Here is a 19,153-nt window from a genome sequence, read left to right on the forward strand (position 1 = left end):
AGAACAGGCTTAAGTGTCTGCAGGACTAGGCCTAAATACATATATGTTTTAGTATATCAAAAGAGCAGAGGTCTTTAACAAATTTTGCTCTGAATTTCTTTTTGGACTTGTTAAAGAAATAATGAATCTTAAAACACTTAGAAAGATTCACCAATACATGTGCTTACAACGCTTTACAGTTACACGCATTAGGCTGTAGCTTTAAATGTTACAACCACTATATCACTCACTGTACAACAAATTTGCTTATTCACACACAGAGTATCAAGTAACAGCTGCATTAATCTGTAATGCTCTGGCCTTGGGCTGCTCTAATTTAAACCTGAGATACCTTTCTTTCCAGAACTCAGTCCAAAGCTATTACAGCAATTTCAACACCGCTCTCACCTCACAGAAAGCTCCCGCAAAGCCCTGCTGACATAGACAACGGAATCCATTGACCAGGTCCTCACAACGTCCACCATTTTGACATGGATTGCTTGCACATTCATTTATTTCTATCTCACAGTTTTTTCCTAGATAACCGTGAGGGCATAAGCAATGGTAACCATTCACTTCATCCTACATAGAGGGGGAGGAAAGGGCAAGATTGGAAGGAAATGGTTATTGTAAAGTATGGTGTACCTCAGATTTTCAAGACTGATCTTGAATACTGTATTTACAAACAGCAGCAGTCAGATTTTGGCTCAATTAAAGAGATATAAATCAAACTCATGAATTAAGCAGTACACGAGCAGTTTGTCTCTCATCCCACTTATTGAACTAATCTGTAGATACACATATTGCATACAAGTGCTAATTAAAATCTAAATTAGAATTCATATTAAAGATGAGCACCTTTTCCTTTACAAAAAGTTAATATGATTAACATATTTTACAAAAGCATTACCTTACAAGTCCCTCCATGTTCACATTGTCCATGACAGTCATTAATATCTATTGAAAAAAATATACAAAGCCATTAAGAATTTAAAGCAGAAGTTGGACCCCTTGAAGTTTAAGGGTCCAGAAAATAATTTTTAAAAAAAAGTCAGTAAATTATTTTGAGGGAAGGATTTTGACAGGATGCTTAGGGGTAAACAGGTTTGATTTTTGACTGCCTTAAAACTCATTCATGTTTAAATCAGAATACAAGCTGAAGTATCATATCAATTACGCTCATTATTTGATAGAATATTCTTCTAAGGTAGAACGGAAAGACTGTATTTTAAACTATATTATTCAATATATGGTGTTTGTAGGTTTACAGTTTTAGTCCAATTCCACAGCAGAAATCAAAAGCTTAATATTCAATAAATGCTTTATATTCAATAAATAAAGCATTTCTATAGACTTCAATATGCACTCCGTTTACTTTGCCAAAAGTTAGGAAAGCTACAGAGACATTTTGAAACAGCATAAGGGTTCTTTTCCCTTCAGTCACTTAGAACTATGCTACCTTTAGGTGTGATAGTTCTTTTTTTAAAGAGCAAGTTATCCTGGGGTCGACACACACACACACACACACACACACACACACACACGCTAAAAGAAGAAATACTAACTGATATGACAATTTACTCCTTTCCATCCTGGAATGCAGTCACAGTAATATCCACCAATGAGATTTTTGCAAGAGTAAGCATTAAGACAGGGTTTCCCCTCACACTCATTAGCATCTGTGAAACAAGATAAAAGAAAGGAGAATGAAGAACAAACCCAGAAACAGATCCCCTTTGCACCAAGCAAAGCCTCCATGCAATCCAAGCACCAATTACAAGAAATAGTAGAATTTTACTTATGTATGCCATGAAAATTGTCTCTATATTGCAGCTTTTCAATGAAAATTCATTTACATTCTTTTACATGCAAGTAAAAGAAACATCTTCCCCTTAGACAAATCTCACAGATACTGTTAGTTATGGAAGTGAGAGAAAGCTTTTCTAAAATCAGCCATTGCCACCATTAAAAAGGAGCTACCATCACCACTATTGCATTTTGAAACAGAAAAAGTAAACATCCTCTAATATCTGTTACAACTGTATGTAGGTCTGGGCTTTAGATGCTTATAGGTACTAGTGTTGCTCATGTCCAGTTTTGCTACCAAAACTATTAAGCAGGAACCAAGACATCAAGAGTAAATGACCCACATCTTACAAGTTCACTGAAATATCTATCCTGACATAAGAGCTGAATACAAAAAACCCTTTAAAAAAAATGAGTAAATGCGAAGTGTGGAATTGTCTTCAAGAGTCATAAAAAGCAATTACTTACCAAGCTGGCAGGTTGCTCCAATCCACTGTTGTGGACATATACACTCAAAGCCATTAACACGATCAACACAGGTCCCTCCACGAGCACAAGGGTTGGATTCACATTCGTCAATATCTGTAAAAAGAAAAGGTAGCTGATATAAAACAGTTTTGGAAAGTATGAATTGAGTTTTTTCTCAAAAGGGAGCTGGGGGATTTAGTGTCACATCTTAAGTGAACAGTGTGGGTAAATCCTCTGCACTGCCCAGAAAATCTCAACTTTTGTTCTTATTTAACCTCAAACATGAAAAAAAAAAGTTTCAGGACTTTCTATTTGTGATCTATGACACCTCAATATTGTGACATTCAGCGATTTTTTTTGGTTTTGGTAGTATACTGTTCTGTATTTTCCCACTATATCCCAATAAAACTAAAATCTTTGGGGACTGAAGCCTGCCATTTAAAACACAGTTCTCCCACTGTACAGTGCTGTGTACACCATTGTTTATAAATTTATGAGTCCCAAAAATTTTAGGAAGCTCTCTGCCCTCGTAAAAGTAAAAAGATTCAGTGAATCTACTAGCACAGATTGAAAGGTTTAAGAACTACTTCATAGGTTGCCTTCAGTTAAAGCAAACCAACCCAAACATTGCCTAAGGCAGATGAACTAGTACACTCTACCCACAATGAATTGGTTATTAAATTCCACATATTCCAACTAAAAAGGCTTTCAGATCGCTAATATGAAGTCAGCAACAAAACATACTCTGCTCTTAAGTTAAAGTGGTGCTCCTGTGTGGTTATGGAGTTAAAACATTACTAATTAGCAACCCATACAGAATTGAGTACAAAATATTTACATATAAATAAGTTAAGCAGCTTGAAGAGAAACATTTTCATAACATTTATTGCAATGAGGGAAGATTGATTGATTTAGGTGCAAAGAAACTTGGAGCATAACATACATACGCTGTGTTACATAAAGCAGGTAGTTAGATGTAGGGCTTGTCTACACACACAGCGCTGCAGCAGTGCTGCTGTATCACTTTTGTGAAGATGCTACTATGCTGCTGGGAGCTTCGCCTGTCAGCATAGTTAAGCCACCTCTGCAAGAGGTCTTAGCTATGCTGACAGGAGAAGCTCTCCTGTTGAATAGCGCTGTCTACCCTGAGGGGTTAGAACGGTATAACTATGTCGATCAGCCGTGTAGATCTTTCACACCCATGAAGTTTGTATGCAAGTCTGATGTATGTTTGTAATGCAAACATGTCCTTAGTTAGGCTTCTGTTCACTTTTAGTCTTACACTGCAAAAATAGCTGCTTGTTTCAATGCCTTCCTGTTTTTCTAAGTAACTCAAGAACAATACCATAGACATACATGATAAAACAGTTTGGAATTCACAATTACTGAACAAAAAATCAACTGGTACAGCATGTTACCCACTTTACCACGTGGGAGGCTTATTTAGCCAAGTGTATAACAATCCTTCAAGCCCAATATGCTAAATTCAGCTGAATTGTACCTACCAACAGCACATGTTGGTCCGCTCCACCCTGATGGACAAAGGCATTTGAAGCCCGATGAAATTTCATGGCAGCTTCCACCATTCGCACAAGGGTTTGATACACAAGCATGCTCAGCTAAAGAGAAAAGAAAGTCTTTCTAAGTAGAATGATTACACAGTAACACCTCAAACAGGGTCTAAGATGATTTTTATTGGACACCACCTAGTCAGAACTAACTCACCAGCCAGAGGCAACATAAAAAGGGAGGATGCCTGCACAGATGGGAAGCTCAGGCTCTCCCATCCTTACCTGCTGTGATGGGAAGGGTACTAGATTCCTGTCAGGGGACTGAACTTGGACCCTGCTCAGGGGCACCATCTTTCATATCAGCCTCTCACCTCCTATAACTGCTAGGAAGCAAAAGGGAGACCAACTAACGCCTCAGAACCACCTGACGCTTGGAGATATCTCCACTAACTTATTTCTCCCTGCTACTCCCTCCACAGCCTCTGCTTTTTGATCTTTTACTTCTGAACTGCTCCAGTGCCTCTCTCTACTGGATAAACAGCAACAGTTGAAGTGAGAAGGTCTCATTGACAGAGTAATTTCACTCTGCTGCTGTTCCTTGGGAATTCTGGGGAGTAAGATGGCCAGTAATATACAGGAGGTCAGACGCAATGATCACAGTGCTCTCTTCTGGCCTTGGAACCTATAACGTACTGCTGTCTGCATTGTACTGGATTATTTTTGGAAGGTTTTTCCACCACCAGAGAAATAGTTGTTTTAAAATCAAGTTAGACTCTGGATCATTTAGGTCAGGGGTCAGCAACCTTTCAGAAGTGGTTTGCTGAGTCTTCATTTATTCACTCTAACTTGAGGTTTCGTGTGCCAGTCATACATTTTAACGTTTTTAGAAGGTCTCTTTCTATGAGTCTAATATATAATTAAACTATTGTTGTATGTAAAGTAAACAAGGTTTTTAAAATGTTTAAGATGCTTCTTTTAAAATTAAATCAAAATGCAGAGCCCACCAGACTGGTGGCCAGGACCCAGACAGTGCGAGTGCCACTGAAAATCAGCTCGCGGGTCACTTTCAGCACATGTGTCGTAAGTTGCCCACCCCTGATTTAGATGCTTATCGTTTACCAGGGAATGTTTCCCTTTTTGACCTTAACCCACAAGGAGTTCACATATTTAATGTAATTTGTCCTGGGCAGTAGATAGTCATGGGGAAACAGAAGTGATTTAACACTAGAATAGTGCAATAAACCATTCTAGCCCTTAATCTATAGTAATTATAGCTAAAAAGCCATGGCATTAGGAGCCACGTGTGCATTTTGAGCCCCCTTTTTGCCAAGAGAACTAGAAAGTTCCATCACACTTTAACAAAGTGATGAAAGTACTATATTGTTGTCCATGTTACCCACATTGGTGCAAGAAGCTCAACTAGCTACAACCATAGTCAAGATTGACTATTTCCGTAGCACCACTAGATCACATAGCTCTATAGGAGAATAAATTAACCCGGGGTATGTTTTGATAAGTTTACAGTCTATGTCTGGAGATAACACAATGAATCATCAATAGGTAAGTGGGAGAGAGAAGGAAGGAGGAAAAAAAGTGCTCAGGAGAACGAGCAGGGACACTGTTCCCCCTGCCAACAGTGATGATTCATGAACAGCAGCAGATTTTGATCATTTGGAAGAGTCACATTAAGAAGTTCCCATCCAATTGAGATTACATGCTGGAGTAGCAACGGGGAGCTCCAGTGGTGAGCACTGGAGGTTAGCAGTGGAACAGCAGCTGAAAGTGAGATTTTTGAAGGGGTTTAGGATGTTTGCCAACAAAAGAAGAGGTCTACAGAGTGGTCTGAAGAGTCCAGTGAGCAGAGTGATAGCCCATCAATTAAAATGGGCAGGGACAAGAGTGCAGAGGGCAATGGTGAGAAAAAGAAGTGAGATGTATACAGAAGATTCAAGGATAATCTGACCATAGTACAGTACACAGTCTTGAACATGAACAGCCAAAAAACCGGGGAAGAGAGAATACAGGAAAATATAGCATAGCTATGAAACTGTGGGAGAGGAAGTAATTTTCAGAGTGGAATCGGATAGACTCAGAGCTGCGAGACTGACATCAGGGAGGCTGAAGGGGAGGAGACTGAAATAGAATTATGCTTGAAAAACTCTTCTATGCTCCCATGAACAGAGTTTTGTAACTAACATTTTAGAATCAACTGTTCTTGAGAATACTCCATAGCAGGCCGTGAACAGAGTTTTCAAACATAGTTTAACCCTGATGAATAAGATCCAAACTGTGATATATCTTTGTGGGAAATGCAGTTTCTTTTCTTCAAAGTGAGGATCAGGAGACTAAGTGGCTAATTTTTGACTTTTTTAGAAAGTAATATTTTTTAAAAAAATTAAATCGATAAGTGCTCTCCTCCCTTTTCTTTGATCACAGTTAGAATACCTGCTCAGGTAGACTTCTACTTTACTACAGGGGTCAGAGCTAGAAGTGACTTTCACAAACGCCTGTAGCATCCTTAAGGTGATCCAGGTGTATATCTGCATGTGTGCACAGGAGGAAGACAGGGAGAGAGTACAGCAGAAAAAGGTGCACCTGCACCCCCTTCCCAAAATAATATGGTACAGTTTAATACTGGAGAGAGGAAGGGGAGGCAGCATAAGAACAAAACAAAAAACAAACAAAAAAAGGTAAGAAAGGAAACAAACTGGGCCTGATTCAATCTCCACGGCAGCCAGCGGAAGACTTTCCATTGTCCTCAGTAGTTTTTGGATTAAGCCTTTAAGAAGGAAGACAGCAGGTTGTTGCTACCCAACTTCATCTGTACCCCTTCCTCCAAGGACCTGAATTTGCAGGTGGGTGGAGAAATCTCTTCCTGCTTTCCAGAAAGGAAAAAACCTGGGATTTTGGAAGTGACCTCTTTTAATGACTCCCCTTAAAAGAAATAATTCCTTCCTCTCTCCATATGTGGCTTAGATAGGGGAGATCATCACTGCAGATGGGAGATCATCACTGCAGGGAAACCAGCAGGCTGCTTAGAGCACCAAGAGCACACAGCTTCCATTCCCCTCTACAACTGCTTAACATAGCATCACATTCAAGTAGATGCATGCAATGGTCATCAGTACCAATTTCACAATTCTTTCCAGAGTAACCATCTGGGCAAGCACAGTGATATTCATCTGGTTCGGTGTTCATACAGGTTCCGCCGTTCAAGCATGGATGGTGATTTCCACAGTAGTTTAAATCTGGACATAGAAAAGAAAACGCCAGTTGACAGGTGTAACATAAATCCCAAAGTTACTGTTTTAGTTCACAGTCAAGAGACTACAGGCAGACATACAACGCCTTACTGGCTTGAACAACATTATGTCCTCCTCCCCCTTAATCCATTTTGACTTCAAGTCATCAATCACTAGCAAGCCTATCATCCCATTGCTCTCCATGGAATAGGAAAGGATGGACAAGAGACAACTGTATCAGTAAGAGGGTAAAATGTATCATTCCAAGCCCCTGGCTTTAAAATGTTTTATTCTTATGATGGCTGAGCAGTCTTCTGCCACAAAAAAAAAGATTAGTGACAGATGTGCTCAGATAATTGCACGTTGCAAAAACTAATAAGTTACCAGTTAATCAAGCAATTTTATTATTTTTTCTTATACATTTTTAAGTACCTTTGTTACACAGCAGACCACCCCAGTTGGTTTCACAATTACACTGCCATGGTTCTTTACAGCTCCCATGAGCACAGCCTGGGTAGCGGACACACTCATCACAGAACTGTCCTTGCCAACCATAATGACACCTAAGAAGTAAGTGCACAGGTATTCAGAGTGTTTCATGTTGAACAATCCACTTGTTTAAAATAATGAATGATAAATGTAACAGAATATTGAAGTGTATTTTCTCTTTTAGAACTTGTTCTGCAGTTTGCCTAGTTGAAGAGTGGTATGCATCTTTACAGAACTCACTAGGAACAAAGACAGCAGACCCCCAAAATATCACAGTAACTTATTCTAACCAGTATGCACACATACATACCTGTTCTTTCACAAGAGATCCAGCCCCTACACAGTTAGAAATTATCTTGCTTTACAGCAGTGTAAAAAGATGGGTTGCAAAACTTTATTAGAAATGAAGACTGCAAATTCTTTTAGTGGACAAAGAGGCATACATTGTATTTTTGTTCCGTGAAGATGGCTGGTGAGAGATTAGCTAATTTGTTCTAGAGTACTACACTTCTTTCAGGACCCGGGGGTGATCAAAGATGCAGCTGTCTTGTCAATTTTCTCTGAGTTATTTTAAGAACTCTTTCTTTATGTTCCCACTGTTCTTTAGCAGCTTATTCTAGTGTCCTCCTTACTTGGAGCAGACGAAATAAAAAGTAACGAACACTTGAGAAATACAAAAATTAAAGCATTTAACACTTAGTAACAAAACTTAACCTGCTTTCTTCAAAAACCTTTCCCTTCTCATTGGATTGTTTATAATAATGCAGACATAGAATCATAGGATTGGAAGGAACCTCAGGAGGTCATCTAGTCCAACCCCTTGCTCAAAGCAGGACCAATCCCCAGAATTTTACCCCAGTTCCCCAAATGGCCCCCTCAAGGATTGAACTCACAACTCTGGGTTTAGCAGGCCAATGCTCAAACCACTGAGCTATCCCTCCCCACCATACATACTACAAGGCCAGAATTCTGTTAACAAAAAAATACCTGGTGTGCTCTATAGGGAAGCTTTGTCTTACACTTTAAAAAAAAAAAAAAAAAAAAAAAAAGAAAAGAAAAAGCAAGCTTTCCAATCAGAAGGTATGGCTTTAAGTCAGAAGGAAACTCTGAATAACTATAGCATTAAAAGAGAGACTGCCCCAAGAGAGCAGGTGTACTTATCTTAAATTGCCACCAACAAAAACAGCAAGAATTCCTTCCTTACCTCAGATACTCTCTTAAAAAGGACCATCTAAATATTCCAATACAATCCTATTTGACAGTTCATTTTAACAGACAACCAGTTTAACTGGCTGTTAAATATGCTTCACTATATCCAGAAAGTCTCATTAGAAAAATCTCTGTTAGACTACATTGTATGGCTATAATCCCCATATGCTCTGTGAGGGAGGTACGTCAGCCAATAAAGCTATATTTTTCATATCAATGATAGTGTCTCAGTACCAGTACTCCTTTGGAATGCAGGAAAAGAATGGCACTAACATTTGTAACCATTTTCTGAGTGGAAGAGGAAAATCAAACAGGGAATCCCCATTCACTAATGGGGACTAATATCTTAGACTGTTTAATAAGGAGTTGTGGTTTCTGAGACCATATGTTGGCAGCATGATCATGCTGTACTCCGTTAATACCAACACAAACTACTCCTTGCTTAAAGCTCTGAATTTCTGCTCTTCTGTATGTAGTTACAAAGGTAGCTTCTTTGGTGTACTCACACATGTTTAGTGTCTCAGTGGTAAACTTCTGGAACTATACTGTGGAAGTGAGAGTGCTAGAGATTCCTATTTACATACAAATTGTGGGGATGACAATGTAATTGTAAACTCAGTTATCTACTTATTTCAGGAGACAAAGTTTATTCAGATAATTAAAAGATTCAGGGGTTTGCCAGGAGTCTGCAGAATATACAAGCTCTATAGCAGTTCTCTCCTCCTGTGTTAATATATTGTATGTTGAAATAAGATAAATATAATCAGAAAGCTAGTTCATACTAAAAATTCATCCTCCTTCCTCTAGGCAGTACTAATTACATACCCACAGCGTACAGCTGTTTCCAGTGCTAGGATACCTACTTATAGCTAAGCATGCATGATTTCTTTAATGTTTTAAAATTTTGGCAATAGAATTCTGATATTTAAGTGCATTCTCAACACACTTCAGCTTCTGTAACTTGGTTCATTATTGCCAACACGAAACCCGTTTTAATCCAAAGAATAAATACCTACTGACAAATGTAGCATGTCAATGTGACTGACAGGAAAGTGTTTCAGTAACTCCTATTTAAATGGGCTATAAGAAATTGTGATAGTGCTCTAGGAGCACGGAGAGGGCAATGTAAAGTTATCTGCTGAAAAATGGAATTAAAAATGGTTTTAGTCCCTGCTGGAACACACAAAAATGCTTATTTGGTAGGAAAGGGTTACTACTTATTCATGACATTAACTGTAAACTTTGTTTCTAGTATAAGTTGAGTTACCATAATAACCCTAGGGAAATCATTTCTACAAGCTACCAGCAGTCCAACCAAAGGAACACTATGTTTACGAGTCAAAAGGTTACTATGTGGTAAACTGATCAGTCTTCAGTTTACAAGGAAGAATAAAATTAGGATTTCCTCTCAAACAGGAAGTCTGGTCGCATCCTACATTAGCAGGTGCTAGAACAGCTTTAATTCCACTTCCTTCTTGAAAGATAACTTTTACATGGATCTCTGCTCACTCTTAGAGCAAAATGTGATAAAAAGAAAAGCTTGTTCAACAGCATGTGTATTGAAACTTGTGAGAAAATCATGTAAAAGCATTAAGGAAAAGAACTTCAGTTCACCATGATAAAAAACAAAGGTTTAGAGAGGAGTGGAGTTTATTTAGAAAAAACAGAATTCATCTATTTCACCCCAGTAAACAAAGTCTAAAAAGAGAAGCTGTTTATGCAGCCAACAGTGGACTAGTTTAAATTTCTGCCATTATGAATGGAAAAGCATTACTTGACGTTTCCATAATCGGAGGATTAATTTTGAACCCAATTATGAATATTGTAAACCATTTTTCCTATTTAAAGTGGAATTCACCCTGTACAACAACCTAGGCTCAGAAAATGCAAGATTCTTGATTGGGGTTAATATCTTGTCCCTTTCTCCCTTTCCTTTTCTGCCAGTGTTACTAGCACTAACTTTATGACCATGGGTAAGCAAAAGCAAATCAGAGATAGCTTAATCTAAACTTCTGGGTTACTAACAGTACAAAGGAAGTTACCATAAATAGATTGTCATAGTTTAGGGATTTCCTGAGGGAAGGTTAAGCATACGCATCAAGTCTCAGACAGGTCCACTACGTCAGCGTTAAGATCAACAAAGGGAGTGCAACAGGCACATACTGGAATGATCTTCAGTAATTTTAATTAAAAACAATGATCAGTTCTACAAACCTATCTTAGCTGCTTTCAAAAGCAAATGAAAAGGGCTGCATTTTCTTTAGACTACAGAGGGATTGGTAACAATGGAAACCTAGTTTTGATTAAGGCTGAAGTAGGCTATTTTAAAGAAGTATTAGCAAAACATGTAGGGACATCAAATTTCACAAACTAAATAAAGGTAACCAAAGGAAACAATTGTGCCATAGATCACCACATATGCAGTTATTTTAAGAGATATGAGCATGAATTGTATCATCAATATATTTAAATTTGTATAAAATATTTGTTCAGATTAGAACAGAATATCAGGGCTGGAAGGGACGTCAGGAGGTTATCTAGTCCAACACCTATCTACCACATTACTAGTAAGTGTGGCATGAAGTAGGTAAATGAGGATGTTACAGCCAATACATTTGTAGAAATGCTAAGTTTGAGTGCATTAAGGCTGTGTGAAACAGCTGACACAAGGTCAAGATATGCCACAAGAGTTAAAAAAAACAAAACCACACACACACACACACACACACACACGGTACACACTGCAGCCCCAAATTGTATTCAGAAACAGCAGCAAAAAAGTATTGAAAGGCAATGACGGGTTGACAATGTGGCTGAGATATGTTTCTTTAATTGGAGTTTTGATATTCTACTACAAAGAGATTAGTTTTAAAAGTGTGAAGACTATACAAAGTTAAGAATCAATTTTTCAAACCATCATTTGTGAAGAGGAGTATTTATCAAGACAAGACATTTAGTAACCATCATGCAGTTGAAGGATCTGATCTGGCAAAGTGCCAAGATGTGCTCAGCGTCTATTGACCTTACTAGGGGTTAAGGGTTCTTGGCACCTCTCTGGAGGTGCTTGCATCTTCTATGATTGGGCCCTTAGTTTTCAAAGCCAGATTCTAAGCACATGGAATTATAAAGCTGCCTGTTCACTTGGCTGTTTCATGTAAGTCTTTGCCATTTATTACATGTAATTTACTTTATTTTCAGTTTTTCCAACTTGTTCCACATTAGCTTTTGAGAGGAACAGAAATTATACCACAAGTGTTTGCAAAGTAGACTCACTGAAGTCACTTGGATCTTATTCTCCTCTTATCCATCTACCAAGTCCATCAGGTTATCCCTACTGGTGTTTAAAATAGGCCAATCACTTTGAGGCTATAGAACAGCACACTGTACACTGGAATTAGTTAAATTATCACTCTCTCCCATAGCCAGGAAGTCAGGATTTAGTTGCACAGTTCTTTCCCCATGAGAGAAGTAGCTGAGCTTAAGTTTCACTTGGAAAAACTTGTAACATACATTCCTGTTAAACAAAACTAACATTTGTGACCAGAGAGAAAAAGTGTGAGAGGTAATATATATATTTATTGGACCAACTTCTGTTGGCAAGAGACACAAGCTTTCAAGTTACACAGAGCTCTTCTTCAGGTCTGGGTGGCCAAAGCAGTGAAACTGACATACAAAGAGGGATATCTTAATTTTGAGAGCTCCTCCCTTGCAGAACTAGAAGCCAGGGGAGTGTTTCATATGTCAGACTGTCACATGAGTCAGACTCCATGCATAGGGTCCAGGGATAGCACCCTGACAAGAATCTCAACAACTGAAAGCAGCTGGGCTGGGAATTGCATATGGACCTCCCTTGGGGACTCCAATTAGTCTTTTGCAACTACTTTTGGATAGTAGGCTTCGTGTTCTGGCTAAATATGTCAAGCCCTGGTGGTAACAAATCTCAAAACAAATATGAGGAAAAAAGGTATTTACACTCAGAGCTAAGGCCCACCTTAATGGCTAATTGTCTCTAAAATAAATTAACCCCCAGTGGGCTGAATCTAGTGATCCTGAATCCCACCACTTTGCTTTATTAGTCTATCTTTAGGAAAGAGTGACATGGAACTGAATGGCTTTTACACACACACACACACACACACACACCAAAACAAATTTGGGGGGCACAGATTTATGCCAATTTGCAGACCACACTTCTATAGACTGATAAAACTCCTCAAAATATGCAAGATTCTTTCATTATATCTGCACTAACAGGTACTTCTCCACTGCAGTTATACTTCAGTATCCCACTACCATGTATCCTGGCTGGCTGTGGAACATTAGGCTCCTATCACTCTTTCGGTTAAAGCAGTTCAAGGAAGCGGAAGGAACCTATTATGCTTCCAAAAGCTGAGCTGAAACACTTCAGCCTAAAATAAAAATCCTACATCCTGCAAGGCAGAATCAAACATCACAACTGTGTCCTGTTACTCACGTGTATTTTTTTCCCCCCTACAGAACCTTCCTGACAAATAATAAAACTCCTCCCGCACTTAGACTTCAATTAGAAATTTTAGCCAAAACATTCATGACAGGAAAACAAAGCAGATCCAGTGATGCCAATGACAGAAGCAAAATGCATCATTCAGTGGGTGGGAAAAAATCCACTAAATTTTATGATGACATACACAGGATGGTGTTGCACAAGCCAAAACAATAGTCATGTATAATTATTTACTTAAAATACATATAAAGGGTCTGCTTAATTTAAGAGTTAAATTGTTATATATTAGGAGACTATATGATGTAGTTACTAGACGCGGACACTGAATTGGGGGATCCAGGTTTTAAGACCTGTTACTGTACTAGCTCAATGAGGAGTGGTCAGCGATGTCTGCTCAGGTCTGTTAGAGGCTTTTCCCTCCAGATCTGGGGGGCACTCTGACTGCTCCAGGAGAAAAGCTTAAATTGGGCCTCCCTCACCTTCTGAGTTCTTTTCAAGAAAGAATGCCAAACTGAACACTTCTCAGGAATATGTCCTCTACACCAAAACAGAAAAGGCACCTTGAGCGCCAGGCTTGCAGCAGGGTAACATTAAAAGAGGAGAGTTTTGAAGCCTGGGGACTTTGCTTCAGTCATAGGTTCTAAACCCCCACGTCAAGGAAGGCCCTAACACTTTTTAATTAATTAATTATTATTATTACTGTTGTATTTGTATTAGCCAACAGCCTTTAAACAACTAATACTAAAACTACACCAACTACAACTGTACTATTTACACTAGTACTATACAGATACATACACACACAAAGAAAGGACCTAAATTATAGTGTGCAAAAAGCAGTGGACACTGCCAAGGGTTCCCTCTTGTAATCACAGGCAGTAAGAAGGAAATGAGGAATGATTGGGCCCATCTGCTCTTTATCCCTCAGATAGGGGGAGAAAGTGTAGCTGGGGCACTGACACCACTCCAACAAACACTGGCCAAAATCTCATTTCTAGTCTATTTGACTTAGTCTCTATAGGACACGTTTTTCTTTATCTCTAAGAAATGATTTTTTTTTAAAAGAACAGATGCATGATATACACCTACCCTAGTTCTATGCTGATTAAGTTTTACTTTAACATCATATTGAACACTGAGATTTGGCCCCTTTGAATTGTTTTTGAAGCAATATTCTCTGTAAAAGCTTAATAAACAAAAGGAAAGTACACACACTTTACACACAGCACTACCATCCTGGCAATGTGGGAACAATGAAGCTCGGATACTAGACATACCTGGAACTTCTCCAAACACATGCCAAAGTGGATTGTGAGGAAATGAGAGATTAAATTATTAAGTGTACTGACAACTCGTTGAAAAATGTTACCAAAAGACTCAGATAACCTATCTCAAAGAACTAGCCTTTAGGTTCTCCCATATCTATGGCCATCCAAGATCACTGTGGTGTGCAGAGCCCAGTTACTCTGAATAAGGTTATCTCAACAAATAACCGTTACACTAAAGTTAACCTCATTGCTGTGTAGCACAAACAATACAATCTAGTATTTAAGATCTACCGTTGTCCAAACTGGTTTAAAAAAAAAAAAAAACTCAACACTCCCCCACCCCACACACACACCCCCAGAAAACAAAGTGCCCCCAGCACCTGAACTTTTAAGCAATGGTCTGTGATGTGAATCAGTTCAAGGTACTGTGAAGTCACTTTTCAGAGTAGCAGCTGTGTTAGTCTATATCTGCAAAAAGAACAGGAGTACTTGTGGCACCTTACAGACTAACATTTATTTCAGCATAAGCTTTCGTGAGCTACAGCTCACTTCTTCCGATGCATAGAATGGAACACAGACAGGAGATATTTATACACACAGAAAACATGAAAAGGAGGAAGTATGCATACCAAAAGGAAGAGTCCAATCAACTGAGATGAGCTATCAGCAGGAGAAAAAAAACAAAAACAAAAACCTTTGAAGTGTTAATAGATGACCCATAGAAGGTGTGAGGAGAACTTAACATAGGGAAATAGATTCAATTAGTGTAATGACCCATCCATTTCCAGTATCTGTTTAAACCTAAGTTAACTGTATCTAATTTGCATATTAATTCAAGTTCAATAGACTCTCTTTGGAGTCTGGTTTTGAAGTTTTTTTGTTGCAAAATTGCCACCTTCAAGATCTGTCTCTGAGTGGTTAGAGGGGTTGAAGTGCTCTCCCACTGGTTTTTGAATATTGTGGTTCCTGAATAACAAGACCACTTAGTCTGCAACTTAAGAAAAACCCACTTTTTAAAGACAGATTAGTGGTCCCAAATCTAGCTATTTTATCACACAGTTTTAGCATCTGATTCTTGTCTACACAAGAAGAAATTGGTTTGATATCAATGTCATTTTGCCTGTCATCTGAGCAAGCTTTTCATTGTTGTTTCTTCTGAACTGACTCTGCAGTAAAAACCACTACCATATGAGGAAAACCATTTCTGAAGCACAGCATATTCCTTAGCAAGTAGAATTCCTGCATATATTTTAAAATTGCTTAACTCCATGTTGACACTTTTATTCTAGAATGAGGTGCTAGCATAATAACTACTTTCTCAAGAAAATAAAAACAAACAAACAAACAAACAAAACCTGAAAAATCCTCTTCCTCACTCCCCAACCACGAGACACAGACCATTAATTCTCAAGATAACTTTTTACAGGGGCTTGCTATAGGGGTTCCCAAAACAAGTTAAAATGAAGACCTGTATTTTTGTTTTCCTCTCTACCTTGCTAACCAAACAAAAAGATACATTGATAAATAGCTCAAGCAACACCAACAAAAGGACTTTAAAAAAAAAAAAAAGGAGGCAAGAAAGCTTTCCAGCAGATAAGGATGACAGTTCTGCTGCTGCCAAAGGCATAACTGAGAATTTCGTTATTTACCAGCTGAATGGCTACATCAGATTGCTACAGTTCTAAGGTCTGCCTCTACAGAAGCACTTAGTCCAAGGAATCACTTTGAATTACTTAATATCAAGAGTAAAAAAGCAAAAAAACTACTTCAGTAAAAAGCTGTAATTAGGATCCTCACACTAAATCAGAGATGAAAAACAGATTTTGCAATTTTTCTGTGTATAAAAACAATTGTGACGTTTGAGAATAAGGCAAATCAGTTTATGAGCCAGACTACTGGCACCAGCAGACTTCCACGCCTCTCACACCCATTCGCCTTCCTCCCATTTTTCATTTTCCTTTAGAATTAGAAAGCAGTCATTGTTTTTACCTGTTAAATGAGGGTGGCAATAGTCCAAAAATCCAAAGAAGGAATTTAGATTATAATTCAATAGCTCCAAACACAATTATCCCAAGTACATCTAAACAGTCTTCCTTGCAAGGCTGTAAACAACAAAAGGTCACGCCTGCAAGCCGTGTTTAAAATTCACTCCACCTTTTTATAAGAAAATTTCTACCATCTAGTCAAAGTGTTCTTTTCTAAGATTCACCGATCTCTACCATGGCATGCAAGTACGGGGTACACTAAGTACCACCTGTGAGGTTGGCTTATCCAAATCAGTAACAAATCATTTGTAGAAACATATTTTAAGACTTGTTGCATTAATGGAAGCTTTAGCATCATTGTATTAACTTCTATAGATCAGTCCAATCTCTCTCTGATGGACATGCAGATCAAGGGCAACTATTTTTTTTTTAAAATGGGGTATAAAAATTGTAGTATCGACCTACTAGTAAATCTTTGATACCTTAGTTGATTTTAACAGTCTCTCTACTTGCTAACCAATTTCATGGATTGGTGACATCACTTGTAGGTATGAGGCAAGTCTCCAAAGAGGGCTATATATTTGGAATTTAATGAATCCTTCTTCCCCCCCTTCCCCATCATATACATAAAATAAGCTTTCCAATGGTATGTTCAGAAGAGCTGTCAAGTGGTGCTGTAAGACTGTGAGGTGAGGTGAAACAATGGTATCCAAAATGAGAAAGGTCTTTTTTGCAATTCTAGAAATACTGCAACATGACTAACTTAAATAGCAAAAACTGTAGTCTATGTCAAACACCTTAAGGTGGTGTTTATTGGCCAAAACTACCATGTATTACAAGATTTTTTTGGTTTTGCACAGGCAAGTTCTCCCCCAGAAGCAAGGAAGCTATTTAACATGCAGAAAAAATGGCAAATATCTACATTTTGCAATATACTAACATGAAATGTTTTCATATGGCATATTCTTAATTGTCAAAGTACTTTACAAGGAAAACATTTTCTATACAGACGCTCCCTGGGTTACGCAAGATCCAACTTACACAAATTCGTATTTACGGAAAAAGTTCCATAAGCCGGAAATAGGATTTCTGAGGTGCAGAAATCTTTGCATAACGTACGGGTACACATTTCTGACTTATGCAAGGCTTTCTGGAACAGAACGATTGCATAAGTCGGGGGGCATCTGTATTTCCAATTGAAATTTGCTGACCAGATCAAGCTCACAGTGAAGATTGTGCACAGGTAGCATTAGATTGCATGCCGATAGTTTGTACTGAATATTGGGAAGATAATGTATGTGAATTCCTAATGTAATGCTTCTCCATTTGTACATTTTTGTACATACACTGTAACATGTAATTTGCCTGGAAGAAGGTTTTAGTTTGTAGCTGGCTCTGCGTGCAGTAATAGCCTTTGACATATTCTAGAAACTAGCTTTTTAATTCAATTATGCTTATGTATGGGTCAGCTATAGTGTTAGAGATGAACATACACAGCTTTATAGTATGAATATGCAAAACCTATGGAAGAAATGGCCAAAGTAGCAGCAAACATACATCTAACAAAAAAAGTCCTTGACTGCACCGAAGAGGGATGAAAAGAATATTCTACCTCTTCCCAACTATGTCATCCACAATATGACAAACCCATTTGATGCTGAGTCACAGCCAAAAGGTGCTTATCAACATATCTAATAGACTGCATGTGACAGACATACAAGAGTCTCTACTGAAATAGCAGATGTTGGTGAAGAATAAATGGAGAGATCTGAAAGAGGAACAGCTGATTCTGTTGGGCACGTAGCTTCTTCAGACAGTTAAGAAACCTGGCATCACTACATTTGCTGACATGGCCAAAACCACCAAATACAAGTCTGGCAAGAGCGGGACAATCACAGCAGCTATCAGTAAAAAAATGGTCTTCCACAGAGCCCTGTCCTTAGCAAGATGCAGAGATTACGTTTCAATAGCAACTGTTCTAAATCACCCAATAGGACCTGTGCCTATGTCCCTCTTCCTTGCTGACAAAACAAGGAGAATACCAAACACTTAATTAGGGCATCAGCTGGAAGAATCCATGAGCTAGGAGTATGCAACAAAGAAACCATGGTGTACATCAGAGATGACATGGTTGTTATACAAATGATGGCCAGAGAAATTTCACACACTTGATTAACTGGCTGCTGAATACTTGAGGCAGGTCGTGAAAGAATTTGACCAAGCTAATTCTGTAACTGAAGTCTTTGACAGATATGACAAAGTAAGTGTGAAAACTGCGGAAAGACTACACTAGACAGGATCTAAAGATGGCTACAAGAGATACCAGGTGATTGGTGGATGCCCTGTGCCTCCATGGAAAGAGTTCCTAAACATGGCATTCAACAAGCAGTCACTTTTAAACCATATATTCACGGGGGAATTTTACATGTACATGATAAAGTAGGAGCACGCCCAACACAAACGCTCCTTCTAGCTGGAGGCTTTTCCAATGGTAAAGCAGCAAAGTCCATCATCAGTAGAGGTGCTGAAGAAGCCCAAGAAGGTACTCAACAGGAAGTGATCATAAGGATGCCATGGTATTTTGGTCATGTGATACACATTTTGGTCCTTGCAGTTTCCAAAAATGGAACACATACAAAACATGGATTGAAACAGAAGCCATTACCAGCACTTCACATCTGTGCATGCAGCTTGTGAAGCACTCACTCCTGAC

At 38.5% G+C, this 19,153-nt stretch overlaps 1 protein-coding gene across 2 annotated transcripts in view; it reads right to left on the reverse strand.

The window, feature by feature from the left end:
- Positions 1–19,153, reverse strand: part of JAG2 (jagged canonical Notch ligand 2) — a 96,695-nt gene that overhangs the window by 22,933 nt on the left and 54,609 nt on the right. Inside the window, exons 6-12 of one of the 2 annotated variants that reach the window (XM_050952523.1) lie at positions 7,439–7,569; positions 6,893–7,012; positions 3,759–3,872; positions 2,254–2,367; positions 1,545–1,658; positions 890–936; positions 388–561 (exon numbers count right to left, since the gene is read on the reverse strand). In XM_050952523.1, the coding sequence (XP_050808480.1) occupies positions 388–561; positions 890–936; positions 1,545–1,658; positions 2,254–2,367; positions 3,759–3,872; positions 6,893–7,012; positions 7,439–7,569 (814 nt within the window). The remainder of the gene's footprint in view (positions 1–387; positions 562–889; positions 937–1,544; positions 1,659–2,253; positions 2,368–3,758; positions 3,873–6,892; positions 7,013–7,438; positions 7,570–19,153) is intronic. The other variant, XM_050952524.1, reaches the window with a different exon arrangement.

This window comes from Gopherus flavomarginatus, chromosome 5 (assembly GCF_025201925.1).
Source record: "Gopherus flavomarginatus isolate rGopFla2 chromosome 5, rGopFla2.mat.asm, whole genome shotgun sequence".
In the NCBI taxonomy this organism is placed as follows: Eukaryota; Metazoa; Chordata; order Testudines; family Testudinidae; genus Gopherus; species Gopherus flavomarginatus.